Source organism: Podarcis cretensis (genome assembly GCF_951804945.1).
Source record: "Podarcis cretensis genome assembly, chromosome: 12".
NCBI classification, from domain to species: Eukaryota; Metazoa; Chordata; class Lepidosauria; order Squamata; family Lacertidae; genus Podarcis; species Podarcis cretensis.
The window spans coordinates 23,101,047-23,114,242 of NC_137181.1; the positions used below are offsets into that span (position 1 = coordinate 23,101,047).

Below are 13,196 nucleotides of genomic sequence, written 5' to 3' on the forward strand. Positions count from 1 at the left end.
TGTGAAATTTCTCCCATAAGTCCCAAGCAGCACATTGTAAAAGGGAGAAGGATGGAAACATGGGTAGGCTTGTGACAAGAAGATAGCTATGAGTGTGTTCAAGACAAAAAAAATGTTTTTCCCCCAGTCAGATGTGTACATTACTGAAGGAGCACATCACCTTCAAACTTTAAGTTTAGTTTAGTTTTTAAAATGAGAGATGTGCACAGGAGGCCCATGTTGTGGTTTGCATTGTTTATTTTTGTTTGTTTTAAAATAGGGCATGGCTGAGTGCTCTCATGCTGCGGTTGTACAGCAGAGGAGCACACAGTTTCTAAAAAAATCAAAACGGAAATAATAACCTAAGATCTAGGAGGCACAGGTCCTAATTATATCACAAATAATATTCATCTGGTGCCTATGGTGATAACTTCCTCGATGCAGCGATTTTATTTGCTTGTTTAAACAATTTGTTTGCCACTTGGTTGCAAGTGTCTTTTAAGTGGTGCACAAGAAATAAAATACCAAAAAGATAACAATCCCATTAGAATTATAAAAGAAGACTTCAGTTCAAATGCCTGCTGGAGCAATCAATCAATCAATCAATCAATCAATAATAAAAAGCAATAAAAATAAGTAATCTTGGGAATGAGGATAGGAGCATTACTCCCCCCCCCCCAAGAAAAAACACAATACCAGAAGCACAGAATTGTAGTAAGAAATTATGCATAACAGTTAGTTACCCATGCTGGTACCTATTTCAGATTTTAAATTGATTCTATTTGGCAGTTTTTAAATAGTTTTATATGTAGTTGGCTTTTGTTAAAAAAATGATTTTATATATGCAATTGTTTAACTGTTTTTATAAGTGTTTTTATACAAGTTTTTATTGTACTTTAAATCATTTTGAGATGCCTCAGAGGATGTGATTAATTAATAACAAAAAATTAGAGACAGCTTAGCCATTCATCACACACACACACACACACACACACACACACACGCATGCACCCCCTGTTTAACCACTCTTAACCAAATTAGCCTTACAATGATGAAAACCAGCTACCCTAGTCTTTTAATTTAGAATAAGGAAAGAGGTCCTTACCAAATCCTGATTTTTCCCTCTGCCAAGGTGAGTTACTTGGATGCAGTAGTGTGGAGACACTTGACTATTTGATCAAGAGTTTGGGGACTGGCTTTACGAGATGATGCTAATGTGGGTATTTTTGTGAAGTGAGTCATTTGTTTTGGCTGATCCTTGCCTCTTTTGTGCTCACAGATTGTGTAACTCTGCATAACAATTTCCTTGTCATACAGTAGGTGTGAAAGAAGGGAATGAAACACCCTCGACCTTCCTCTTCTTATTATTATTTTCCATGCTGTGTATTCTGTCTCTCATTCCTTCCCATAGTTGCTGTGTCCTGTCAACTCTTATCTTGGCCTCGTTCCTCTGAGACATCACCAGCACCAGCATTATAAATTAAGATTATTATGTTGTTAGAATTCTTACACTGCCTTTCATCTCAAAAAGAAATACCAAGCCTGTTCAGAAACAAATAAAAACCAACAGCAACATAGCAAGAATAGAGAACCAACTGTGCATGGGTCTGTTTCTTCCTTGTATTTGTGTATTTCTGCAATGTATACTTTGCAGCTGCTAGGAGTGCATCATGGGCCTCACGTAACTTCTAACACTACAAATATGGCTTTCTGGCAACGGAATAATAATAATAATAATAATAATATAGTAATTTATTATTTATACCCCGCCCTTCTGGCTGGGTTTCCCCAGCCACTCTGGGTGGCTTCCAACAAAACACTAAAATACAACAACCTATTAAACATTAAAAGCTTCCCTAAACAGGGCTGCCTTAAGATGTCTTCTAAAAGTTTGGTAGTTATTTTTCTCTTTGACATCTGATGGGAGGGTGTTCCACAGGGCGGGCGCCACTACCGAGTAGGCCCTCTGCCTGGTTCCCTGTAACTTGGCTTCTCACAGCAAGGGAACTGCCAGAAGGCCCTCGGCGCTGGACCTCAGTGTCCAGGCAGAACGATGGAGGTGGAGACGCTCCTTCAGGTATACTGGAGTAATGGAGAAGGAACACCATTTGAATGGCAATGTCTATCAACTTGAGGGTGCTAGCCTCCTTAAATATGGGGGCGGGGGCAAGGACCTTGGCATCTAGAAGTTGGCTACTATGACAGCCAGCATCTATCAGAAACAGGAAGAATGTGATGCTTCCTGAGCTCAGTTCTCTGAGGCAGGTTGGACATCTTGAACAAAAAATGGTGAGTGGGCTTATTATGCAAATGCATACTTCTCTATGCCACCATATAATTCACACGCCTTTTTTGCAAGCAATTTGCATGCTTTATTTTCATGATATTACTTTCACAGGTGTCTTCAGACACAGATATCATGATTCACCAGTGTGAATTCTCACCTTTGTATTTAAAAAGTATTGTGAGAAACACTTAGCAAAGAGGAACAACTACTCCCACAAAGTAGAGAAATTAATATGCTTGATTCCTAAAACAACAACAAAAATATCACTCCTTATTGTGGATCATTCACTACCAAAGGAAGGAGGGGACTGTCTAAATTACACGTGGAACAATCCTTCAAGAAAATTTCTACCTCTCACCCTCTTTTTTTTTTTTAACTACTGGACAAAGAAGAAAGACACCTGGAAAGAGTATTCTAGGGAAGTAAACACTGAGTGTGGGCATTCTTTATGCCCACATTTATGCCCACATTTCTCAATGGATCAGGGTAAAACTGCCACCTTCACATCTAAGCCCCACCGGCTGAATTCAGATACAACACTAAACTGTGGCTTAACCTTACAAGACCAAGCTTCAGTGAATCTTGAATGTGCATGTGTTCTCCAGCATGGCTGCAAGGAGGCGATTGGAACCTTTTACTTCTGTTTTAGATAAACCACAGTTTTGAATGTTACCCTAAACTTATACTGTGGTTATTCTTAACTATGGTTAGTGAAAACAAGCCGGATTCATTACTCATGTTTTGAAGTTGGCTTGTTCGAGCTCACTATAATTAAGATTAGCCACAGTTTGGGGTTAGAACAACATGCTAATCTGTGGTTAATCTGAAACAGGAGTGGAAGCTTGCAATCTCCTTATCGCAGCCAAAATGGAGGCGGTGGTGGACGAGGTATGTGTGAGCCTGAGACTCACTGCAGCTTTCCCCCATAAAGATAAACCACATCTCCCAGAGTTCACATGTGTAAATGTGCCCATAGATGTGGGAGTAAGTCCTTTTTAACTTAATGGGACATGTTTCTTGGTATATACATATATAGGGTAATGCCATCACTGTCACCTTCTCAGTGTCGTAGGTAGTGTGCATCGCTGTAGGACAAAAGATATCATAGAACTGCCAGTTGCATTGACTCGGCAGTTTCTTCAGCAACAAAAATGTACTTCCTCTGCAGTTTGCAAACCCTGACAGCTGACCTATTACTAGCTTGCAGAGGAAGTGTTGGCAGCAACATCATCTGCAAATGTAGGAAGGGATGGGGTGGGGAAAACCACACAAGAAGTATGCACATGCAAAATAGCAGCAGGGGTTTCCAACACTGTACTTTTACTTGCTGCAGATGCAAGATCATCATTTCAAAGAGAATTAGGCGCAAACATAATATTCTGCTGAAGAATATTCTTGGACACTGACCCATGCAATCCTATGCACACTGATCTCCTAGTTAGCTTCACCGCCAAACAGGGTTTCAGGCAGGGTCTGTCACATTCAAACTCAAACTTCTGCAAAGGTAGCACAATACTTTCTGAGCCTAAGATGGCACTGTAGAGGTACTAGATTAAAAAAAGCCATGTGCTGTTCTTATTCTCTGATTTGTAAACAAATTGGAGGAATTAAAAATGCTGCCCTAGTTTCCATAGACAGTAAAGCACACATAGGGCTGTGCATGCTGTGCTAACTTAAAATGCGGCTAGGTCATTCTTTTTCTCAATTTGGATTGAAGCTGGTTGAAGACGAAAAATGCATCAAAATGCAGCATTTCATCAGAAACAGCAGGATAGACATTGATTGTGGCTAATGGAATATGTACATCGCTTCCCAAACCAGTAGTTGGAATGCACTGGATGTAGCATAAACGGGAGTGTGTACACAGCCACACACCCACATCCTAACCATGTTTACTTGAAAGTATGTGCCACTGATTTCAATGGCATTTACTTCCTAGTAACATGTAGGATATGCAGCCATAGCAGATTTCTAAAAGAAGGGAATTTGTAACAAGAAACAATAGTAACTAAAAACAGGCATGGCCTGGAATGCATTAGGTGTGGGAAGAACATCTCTGATGAACAATATAAAGATTCCTCAAGATGAAAAATGCTTTTCTGGCATAAGCCCCAAACTGAGAAGCTGGCGCTGCATTCTCAAGACAAAGAGCAAGAAAACTAGCACCAGCATCAGAGGCCAAGCAAAATCTGAGGCCGGGATGTGGGAGCTCATTTTTAACATGGGAAAGTGCACTGACCTAGCCAAATAAGGAGTTCTTCAGGACGGAATGCAAAGGTGATGCAATGATGAAGACCCTAGCAAGTGTTATGGGTTTCTTATGCTTTTATCCAGTGGGAAGAGCCAAGCAGCATGCAGCCATAACTGTGAACAACCCAGTTAAACAAAGGGCAGCCTCGTTTTGGGGGTCCTTGAGTGTTCTTGTAGGTAACCAATGCACTGATTCAGCCTGCTAGATGTTCACAGACCAAATTTAGTGACTCAGACCGGCATGCTGATTGGTATCTCTTCCCACAAGGATGTTGGCGTTGCTAAAAGCCAACCACAGTTGCTCCAAACCTGGGATAAAGTTTCTTCTTCTATGAGGTGGTGCCTGTTTCAGCTCCTTATCTGGCACTACTGCTGCAGCGGGTGGAGCTTTCTCTATGCTTGCTACTTTTTCCCCCTTTTTCAAATCTTGATCTAATGTTTCTGTTTGCTTCCTTATATGCTCTTATATGTTCAGTAACCTGAACGGGTGCAAAATGATCTCCACAATGGTTGAGAGCAAGTTTGGTTACATTATGTGCATTTACCTGCTGGTGTCATTGCTGAGCACTGGGGCCATCAGAGATGCAAGATACCCACACATTTCTCTCCATGCAAAGAAAAGTAGCTTGGGGCTAAGGTCAGCAGTTCATCTTCCTTCTGCACCCCATTCCTTCTATCAGGTTATGAGATTCCCCATCAACTCCAGTGGGAGTGTCTTTACTTACAACACTGGTTTCAGAGATGTAACAGATCACACAATCAACACAGGGTGAGGGCCAAAGAAATGTGATTTTCACATTTCTCTCCTTGCCAGTCACAAGAAAAATCTCCTTTCTGAAGCTGCTCTTTGCATTTCAAAGGAAGCTCCCACTGGCATGAAGAGAAGCTTCCCTTAAAGCAGGGATGGGGAACTTGTGGTCCTCCAGATGTTGTTGGACTCCAACTCCCATAAGCCCCAGCCAACATGGCTAGTAGTTGGGAATGGTGAGAGTTGTGATCCCAACAACATCACAGGTTAGCCATCACTGCCCTAAAATGCAGGCAGCATTTTCAAAGAGGTGAGATAAAGAGCTAATCTCCCTAGTGGTCTCTGGGCTCAAAAGACCTGTGTGTTAATTAAATCCACATAATTAACCTCAGAAGTACCGTAGTTTGGCCCTGACTCAAGCCAGCATGAGACTTGAACTAAATAAATGTGGCCCTTTCCCCACTACACCCACCTTGCAAAATTTCCCCCTTGTATTGGGGAAATCCCACCAGTGCAGAGAGCATGCTAGCAGCACTTGTGTTGCAACTCTAATATAAATTCATTACAACAGTGTAGCATCTCATTCTGCTGGCGCAGTGAAATTTAGTATCAATGTTATCTTTGCTTTAGCCAACTCTTCTATTAGGCATAGCAGCTGCCTCAGGGAACTGATTTTGAGTGTCACGAGAGGGCAGTAAAGTGATAGTTATATAATTTATTATTGTTGTATTTTTCTTGTCAAGCATCTGTGAGATTTGTTGCATCAGATGCCAAAAAGAACTTGACTGGCCTTGGGTACATGGGAGGCAGGAGGCACCAGTTGCTTCTCTGCCTCTGGCAGCAAAGCCTCAAGGTCCAATTTTGTTCTACCCAGTGTGCAGAACAGGATAGGCTGTAATTCAAAAAGAAGATCCTCCATTTCCATGCAATAAAAATAACTGTTATATGTTAAGGTTTCTCCAGGATAGGGTTGGATTGCAACTTAATATTTTTAAGGGCATTTTAATGAGATTTGTTAATGTGCACACATTACTTACATACGTACCCACCTGCCCTTCACTCTAAAGTCCTGGGACGGGTTGCATTATAACATAGGGTTACCAGGTGTCCCCAATTCCCAGGGACAGCCCCCGGATTTGCAAATCTGTCACCAGACAAATTCCGTCCCCGGAATGTCCCCAGATTTGCAAATCTGTCCCCAGGAAATGTGGCAGTGGCAGCCTCAGCGGCCTGGAGCCAGCCTAGTAGCGCAGTTGGCTCTGTCTGATTTCAGGAGCTGCTCGCTGTCATGGCGCCCGCAATTTTTCCTCATCGGAAGTCCCCATATGATGTTCCGGCGAGGAAAAATGGTGGGCGCCATGGCAGCAAGAAGCTCCTGAAGCCAGCCAGAGTCAACTGTGCTACCAGGCTGGCTCCGGGCTGCTGACTGCCGCTGCTGCCACCACTGCTGAAGGGGAACTGGGGACATCCGGCCGTACAGATCTCCTGCCCCCTTCCCCCTTTGTTTTGACTGATTGGGGGAGGCTCAGAAGTTGCGGGCGGGCGGCCGTTACCCAGGTTTTTAAAAACTCTGCACATTTATGTTTCACAGGGTGTGAAAGAAGGGCTTTGCACCTTTATACAATATGCATGTGAGCTTGGGCCCAGGGTCTTTTGCCTCACCATCCCCACTACTGACTCCGTTGCTACTCAGCTTTTTTTAAAAAAGGGTCCCCAGATTCATTGAAAAAAATCTGGTAACCATATTATAACACTATATTGAAAACAGTTTTCAAACAATTTAAAATTTCATTTGTCTAATCTACTTGATGTGATAATCGGGACGAGAAGCAGAAGACCATTTATCCGATCATTTCCCTGGACCCAGACCTATCTCCCATGAAAACAAAATCTCGAAAGCAGTTTACAACAGCAAAACGTGTAGTCAGAACAATTTAAAAACCGGGAGAACCCACCAACCAACACCGGTTTTCCATTGCTCTTCAGGTGGGACTTTAACCAGTCACTGTCCCCCCACCTACAATCCAACCAACTTGTCTCAAGTTAGCAGAAGAACGCTCGGAACAAGGCGTCGGGCAAAAGGGGGAAAGGAATTGGTGAAAAAGGGGAGAAAGCGGCTTCACATTCGGCCGCCGCGCATGCCCAGAAGTCCCGCGCATGCTCCTTAGTAGGCAAGACGCCTTGGCTCGGCCGCAACCTCGCCTCACAACTCCGCCGCTGGGAGCGCGATGCCTCTGTGGGCGGGGCCAAAGGAGTGGGCTGGAGGCAGTGGCGGCGGCGGCCTCTCCCCCCCCCCCGTAGGAGGGTAGAGGGCGTGGCCTGAGGAGGCGGAGGCGGCGCGCGGGGCCATTTCAGCGAGCGGCGGCGGCGCAGGCGGCCCGGCTAGGATGCGCTTGGCAGCGTCTCGCGGCGGTAGCAGCAGCAGCTGCGGCACCACCAGCAGCAGCAGCGCCAGGGACGAGCCCGCCGCTTCCCTCCTGCCGCAACCGCGCTAGCGCCCGCCGCGCAGCCCCAGCCGTGCTCCGTCTCTCCTCCCGGCCCTGCTCCACCTCCTCCTGTGTCGGCGGCGGGAGCATCGCCGTCCCTCCTTCTCTGCCCTGCTCCTCTCGCGTCTGCTTCCTCGGCGTCTCCCATGGCGGCCCCGGGCAACATCGTGTCCGTTATGGCCAGCAAGACCAAGACCAAGAAGAAGCATTTCGTGGCCCAGAAAGTCAAGCTCTTCCGGGCCAGCGACCCGCTGCTCAGCGTCCTCATGTGGGGGGTGAACCACTCGGTAAGAGCCGGCGCTTCCTGGGGCGGGGGGTGGTTGCTTTGCTGGCCCGGCGGAGGCCCCTTCGTCTCCGCCGCAACCTCCGCCTCCTCCCTCCACCCCTCTCCTCCTTCCTCCTGTCAATGCGGGGCCTCTCTCTGTGCCCCCTCGCTTCCCATACTCCGGATCAGTACCTTCCCCATAGCTCTATTTCCCTCCCCCTTCAGCAGTTCTGAAAGGGAGCACGTACTTGCAACCCCCCCCCCAACATATGCACACTTTCTCTTTTTAATCCACCCATCTCTCCCACCCCCTTTCTCTGTTTTATAGGGGATTCCTGCCAGTAGTTCCTAGTGAGGAAGGGGACTGGCTAGTGTAATTAGAAAGGGGAAAGATGAAATGTCTTCACCTGTGGGGTAGGCGATGTGCTTCTCTGCCTGTGGGGTAGGAATGTGCCCTTGGGCACTTGAGTTCAGAGGCGTCCTGCCCTTGGGGTGGCAAAAGCCATGGGTGTGCCATACACCCTGCCGTATATTCTTTTCTCTTTGTGCACCTTTCTCTGTCGCATGCACACACAACCTTGTGTATAGGGCTATGGGCATCCCAGTACTTGGTAGCTGCTATCGCTATTTGCTGTGGCGACTAAATGGACCTCAAAGCAATACCGCTCTTATATTCACTGTGCTAGCTGATTGTACTTCTTGCCCTGAAATGGGCTTGGGGGTGGGAATCTGCTAAACAAACGCTACTCTTATTTAAGTGCATCTTGGGGATGGTTGACAGTTGGGCAGCGTTAGATTAATGGTAGGAGCTGTGTGTGTTTTGCCACTGGGCTAATGGCTTTGCTGCTGTCCAGGTTGGATGCATTTTGCTGAGTAGTGGTAAAAAAATATGTCAGGCTGCAGAAGTGCTGGGATCTGTTATACATGCACAGCAAACCATCTCCCCCCCCCAACCCCTCCCCAGACATAATCAGTATTGTGTAGCTGGGAGGCAGGACGATTAATGATGTCTGAGATAAAACACTGCTACGGTAAGGAAGCTAGAGGCATGCTGCTGCCTTGGAGTACTGCAGTGTTCAGCTTCTCTGTTGGTAGCAGTGCTTCTACCTGTGCGGTGTTGATCTGATCAGATCAAGGAGAACAGAAATGTGAGACTTGGCTACTGGCTTTTGGCAGAGTTGTAGCATATCAGCTTGAATATTGGCAATGATAGGACCTTGTGACTTCAACCAAATATTATTTATGAGCAAGCTTTGAAAATAACTAGTTCTGATGGCTATGCATGTCTGGTTTCTATGTTGGCTGTTCTAGGATGTACTTTGTAGTAGGACTTAAGATGCTTGAAGCTTGGATTGCACTATGTATAAAAGGCTTTAAACAGGAAAAGGAGTGTTGACTTGTCAAGTAAAAAACATGTGTAATGTCTTACCTTGTTAGGGTTGTGTTCACCTGGTTAAAGAAGTGATACTTCAGTTATGCAAGTGTGTTCAGACGAGACCTGCAAGGTTTTCTGTTCAAGGTGCTGCTGCAAACTGCCCTTGAGCTTGGGGAAGTGGGAGAAGAGCACAATCTGCGCTACGTTCTGTGAACTTCTGATATCTGCACTTTGCTGACTGTCCCTACTTTGCTTGGACAGAAACCTTTGCTGTCTTGTTACTTTCAGTTACTGCAGTTATTTAAAACAAACTGACTGTGAATTTCTCCCACTGAACTTGTGTGCCTATATTGGCAGCTTTTACCAGAAGCTAAATCAGGCTGCCTTTTGATCTTCAAACCTAGCTACTTCCAAATCCTCTCTGCTGCCTACACACTTCCCCTCTCTTTCTTGAAAAGTGCTTTGTTTTGCAAATACATTTGTGTTGTTGAGAATTGTTTTGCAAATGCATTGTTGTACATATATGGGAAATATCCACCACTGCACAGGCATCGCCCTTTGCACAAGTGCAAGTTTGTATGCAACTTTAAGATGTTAATGATAACTTTCATAGCTATTCACTCTGTTCTATTGCAGTGGTGCTATGCTGCATCTTGAGGTTAGGTTTGTGGTTTGGTGACTAATCATCCTCTTTATCCAGAAACAGCATAATACTATCTTTCTTGGGAAACGTATCTGTGTTAGGGGGAAGTTGGCTAACAAGTCTCCCGAAGCAGTGTTACTAGACTTCTCATTTCTTAGACTTATTCTTGGCATCCAGATATATTGGAAGTTGTGCTAAACTGTGTAATGGCTCTCCGTCTTCATATTTCCCCAAACAGCAAGTGAAGATCATTTTAACTAGAGCTTTTCATCCAAGGAAGAGTGATTCTATGTGAAAACTTTGTCTTAAAATATGAAAACCAAGCACAGCATCTGAGCATTGCATGTAGGTATATTTACACAAATGTGTCCAACTTCGGTCACTGTCCTAGGACTCATCACCCAAGAACCTCATTTGTATACAAGAAATAATTTCACACTTCTGAGCCACAGACCCTTGGTAGCAATCTAGGCTTGGGCTTGTGGAACTGTGAAAGTCATGCATCACCTGTGGCGTCTGCCTTATGATAAATGAGAGAGATGGGTTGTTGACTGTTCAATTCTCTTTTAACCTCTGATTTGTTTACATCTTCAAGAGATGAAGGCAAGTTCAGGGGTTATCTCAGAATAATTGATAATGTAATCAGACTTGTTTTCTATTGATTGCGGTAGTAAATGCCATGAGTTGATGACTTTGACATTAAAATAATTGTAACAGATTTGTCTTGTAGTAACAGATTTGTCTTGTAGGATGAGAAGCCGCAGGAGATGTTGAACTGTAACTTTTAGTGCAGAGTTTTCACCATGTTTTTTTAACTTCAAGTCTTACAGTGGCAAAATATTTTTTATAGATGCAGTACTTCTAAATACATAACTTAATAGACTACTTGGAACATGTGTTAACTTAGAAGCAGCCTGATCTGCTAAGAATGGGGCCATAGGGCTAGACTTGTAAAAGATAAGGTAGGTTAATTTGAAAAAGGAATTTAAAAGTCATTAATAAAGATTAGCAATCATTTGGTTGTCTCCCTCATAGCTTTAACTTCTTTTTAAACTCCACCAGACTGAGCAGCTTTTGTAAGATACTAATGTTGAAGTCATACTGAATACATTGAAACCACAAGTGTAGAATTAAAGTGTGAAAAGTGTAGAATCTGAAGAAAAACCAGAGTATGTGTAGAATTAAAGAAATTGCAGAAACATGCTCTTAACTAAACTTCTTTCAGTAGCACCTTAAAGACCAACTAAGTTAGTTCTAGGTATGAGCTTTCGTGTATCTGAAGAAGTGTGCATGCACACAAAAGCTCATACCTAGAACTAACTTAGTTGGCCTTTAAGGTGCTACTGGAAGGAATTTTTTTTCTTTTATTTTGTTTTGACTATGGCAGACCAACACGGCTACCTACCTGTAACTTAACTAAACTTGTAGAAGAAAAGAAAATACGGTTTTAAGTACTCTTATTTTGTAAGTGCATGTGTTGGAATGGCCATTCTTTTAAATGACCAAAGCGTTATAGGCAATGCTGGAAAAATATATTTCAAATTCCTAAGCCAGTTTGAGCTTTATATATTTTTAGATGACATCCTTGGGCAAATATGTTATGGCTCATCTCCCCACCCCTACAGATTCTATACCTTTTGTAGGCATTGTTAGATTCCTGCATCTTTGTCTAGTCCTGGGCATAAGGGAAAGCACCGTAAATGCTAGGAGTGGTAGGAATGCATTTGCCATTTGTGTGTGTAGGCTTTGAATAGTACATAACTGTGTTCTGTGTTTGTCTACAGCTTCCTTGGAACCTGTGCAGAGTATCTTTGGTGGAGAGGAGTCCTCTCACTCATCCCATTTGGCACAGAATATAGCTACTTGGAAAGTGGGTAGAGTAGAGTCTCTTCTGCCCTTGCTAAGAACTGATTGCAACATTTTTATAATCCCCACAATCCTGTTTCATATCACAGTGAACATCTGTGGAATTTCTTGCCTGGGAATGAAAAAGCTTTCTGTGAACAGTGTTTCAAACAAGCAGCTTTCCCCATGAGTAAGGACCATATAATAGAAAACTCTTCTTTGCCTTCATTTTCAAAAACAAAAAACAGCAGCTTCTTAAAAATATAGTGCTATTGTTGCTAGTCAATTAGTTTTTGCCTTTTTTTAATATATATATATTTACTAGCACTGGTATGATCACATTTTCATGCTATAATCTCTTGGGGGTAGAGCTAACTTTTCTGCTTAGAAATGCTTGACCAAATGGCTCGGAGCAAAAGTAATTTGTAATTTACCCACACACACTCCCAACACTTGAGCAGTGAGTGCTTAAAATAAGCTTCTGAGCTTTCACCAGCAGCTACTACTAGCTCATGGAGCACCTAGCCTGATAGATATGCAGATCATGCAAGTGCAGATTGGCACAAGGCCAAAACAATATTGACTTTCCATTTTGAGCAAGAAGAAGAATTTCAGGGTAAGGATGCTTCTCTCAGAATACAGCTGGGCATTACAAGATAGATAATCTTTTGTTCCAAGCCCATTAATTTCAGATGCTGACAGCATCACTAATAGACTTTTATTTTTAGGAGACTATGAAAACAGCCTTGGCTTCAAACTTGAATATAAGAATGAAAAAAGTTAGAATTCATTTGTAACATAGTGTAGGTAGACCTAAATTTTAGGTTGGCTCTTTGCTTTGTTTTGAGGGTTTTATGTGGCCCCAGGTTTGTAATGCTGGAGAATGGGGTGGACCAGATTCCTGTTCTACCTCTCCCAGTAATGCTGTGTCTTAAGCCCTTTTTAGGCCTCACTCTTGCCAGCCCCACCTGGGGGTGGGATGAAGAATGGAGCCATCTATAAAGTGAAATGTTATGTATAATAATTTATTATTTATATCCCGCCCATCTGGCTGAGTTTCCGTAACCACTCTGGGCGGCTTCCAACTGAATATTAAAAACAATACAGCATCACACATTAAAACACAGGGCCGCCTTCAGTTGTTTTTTAAAAGTAAAATAGTTGTTTATTTCCTTGACATCTGCTGGGAGGCCGTTCCACAGGGCGGGCGCCACTACCGAGAAGGCCCTCTGCCTGGTTCCCTGTAACCTCACTTCTCGCACTGAGGGAACCGCCAGAAGGTCCTCGGCGCTGGAGAAGGTCCTCGGCGCTGGACCTC

General features: G+C 43.7%; 1 protein-coding gene across 4 annotated transcripts in view; it reads left to right on the forward strand.

The window, feature by feature from the left end:
* The window catches only part of PIP4K2A (phosphatidylinositol-5-phosphate 4-kinase type 2 alpha), a 178,424-nt gene that overhangs the window by 108,005 nt on the left and 57,223 nt on the right, over positions 1-13,196 (forward strand). The window contains exon 1 of one of the 4 annotated variants that reach the window (XM_079947854.1): positions 7,619-8,037. The exons of the other annotated variants lie outside the window; for them this stretch is intronic. Coding sequence (XP_079803980.1) covers positions 7,897-8,037 — 141 coding nt within the window. The 5' untranslated portion in view covers positions 7,619-7,896. Of the gene's footprint in view, positions 1-7,618; positions 8,038-13,196 lie in introns of those variants that run through there. 4 annotated transcript variants of the gene reach the window in all.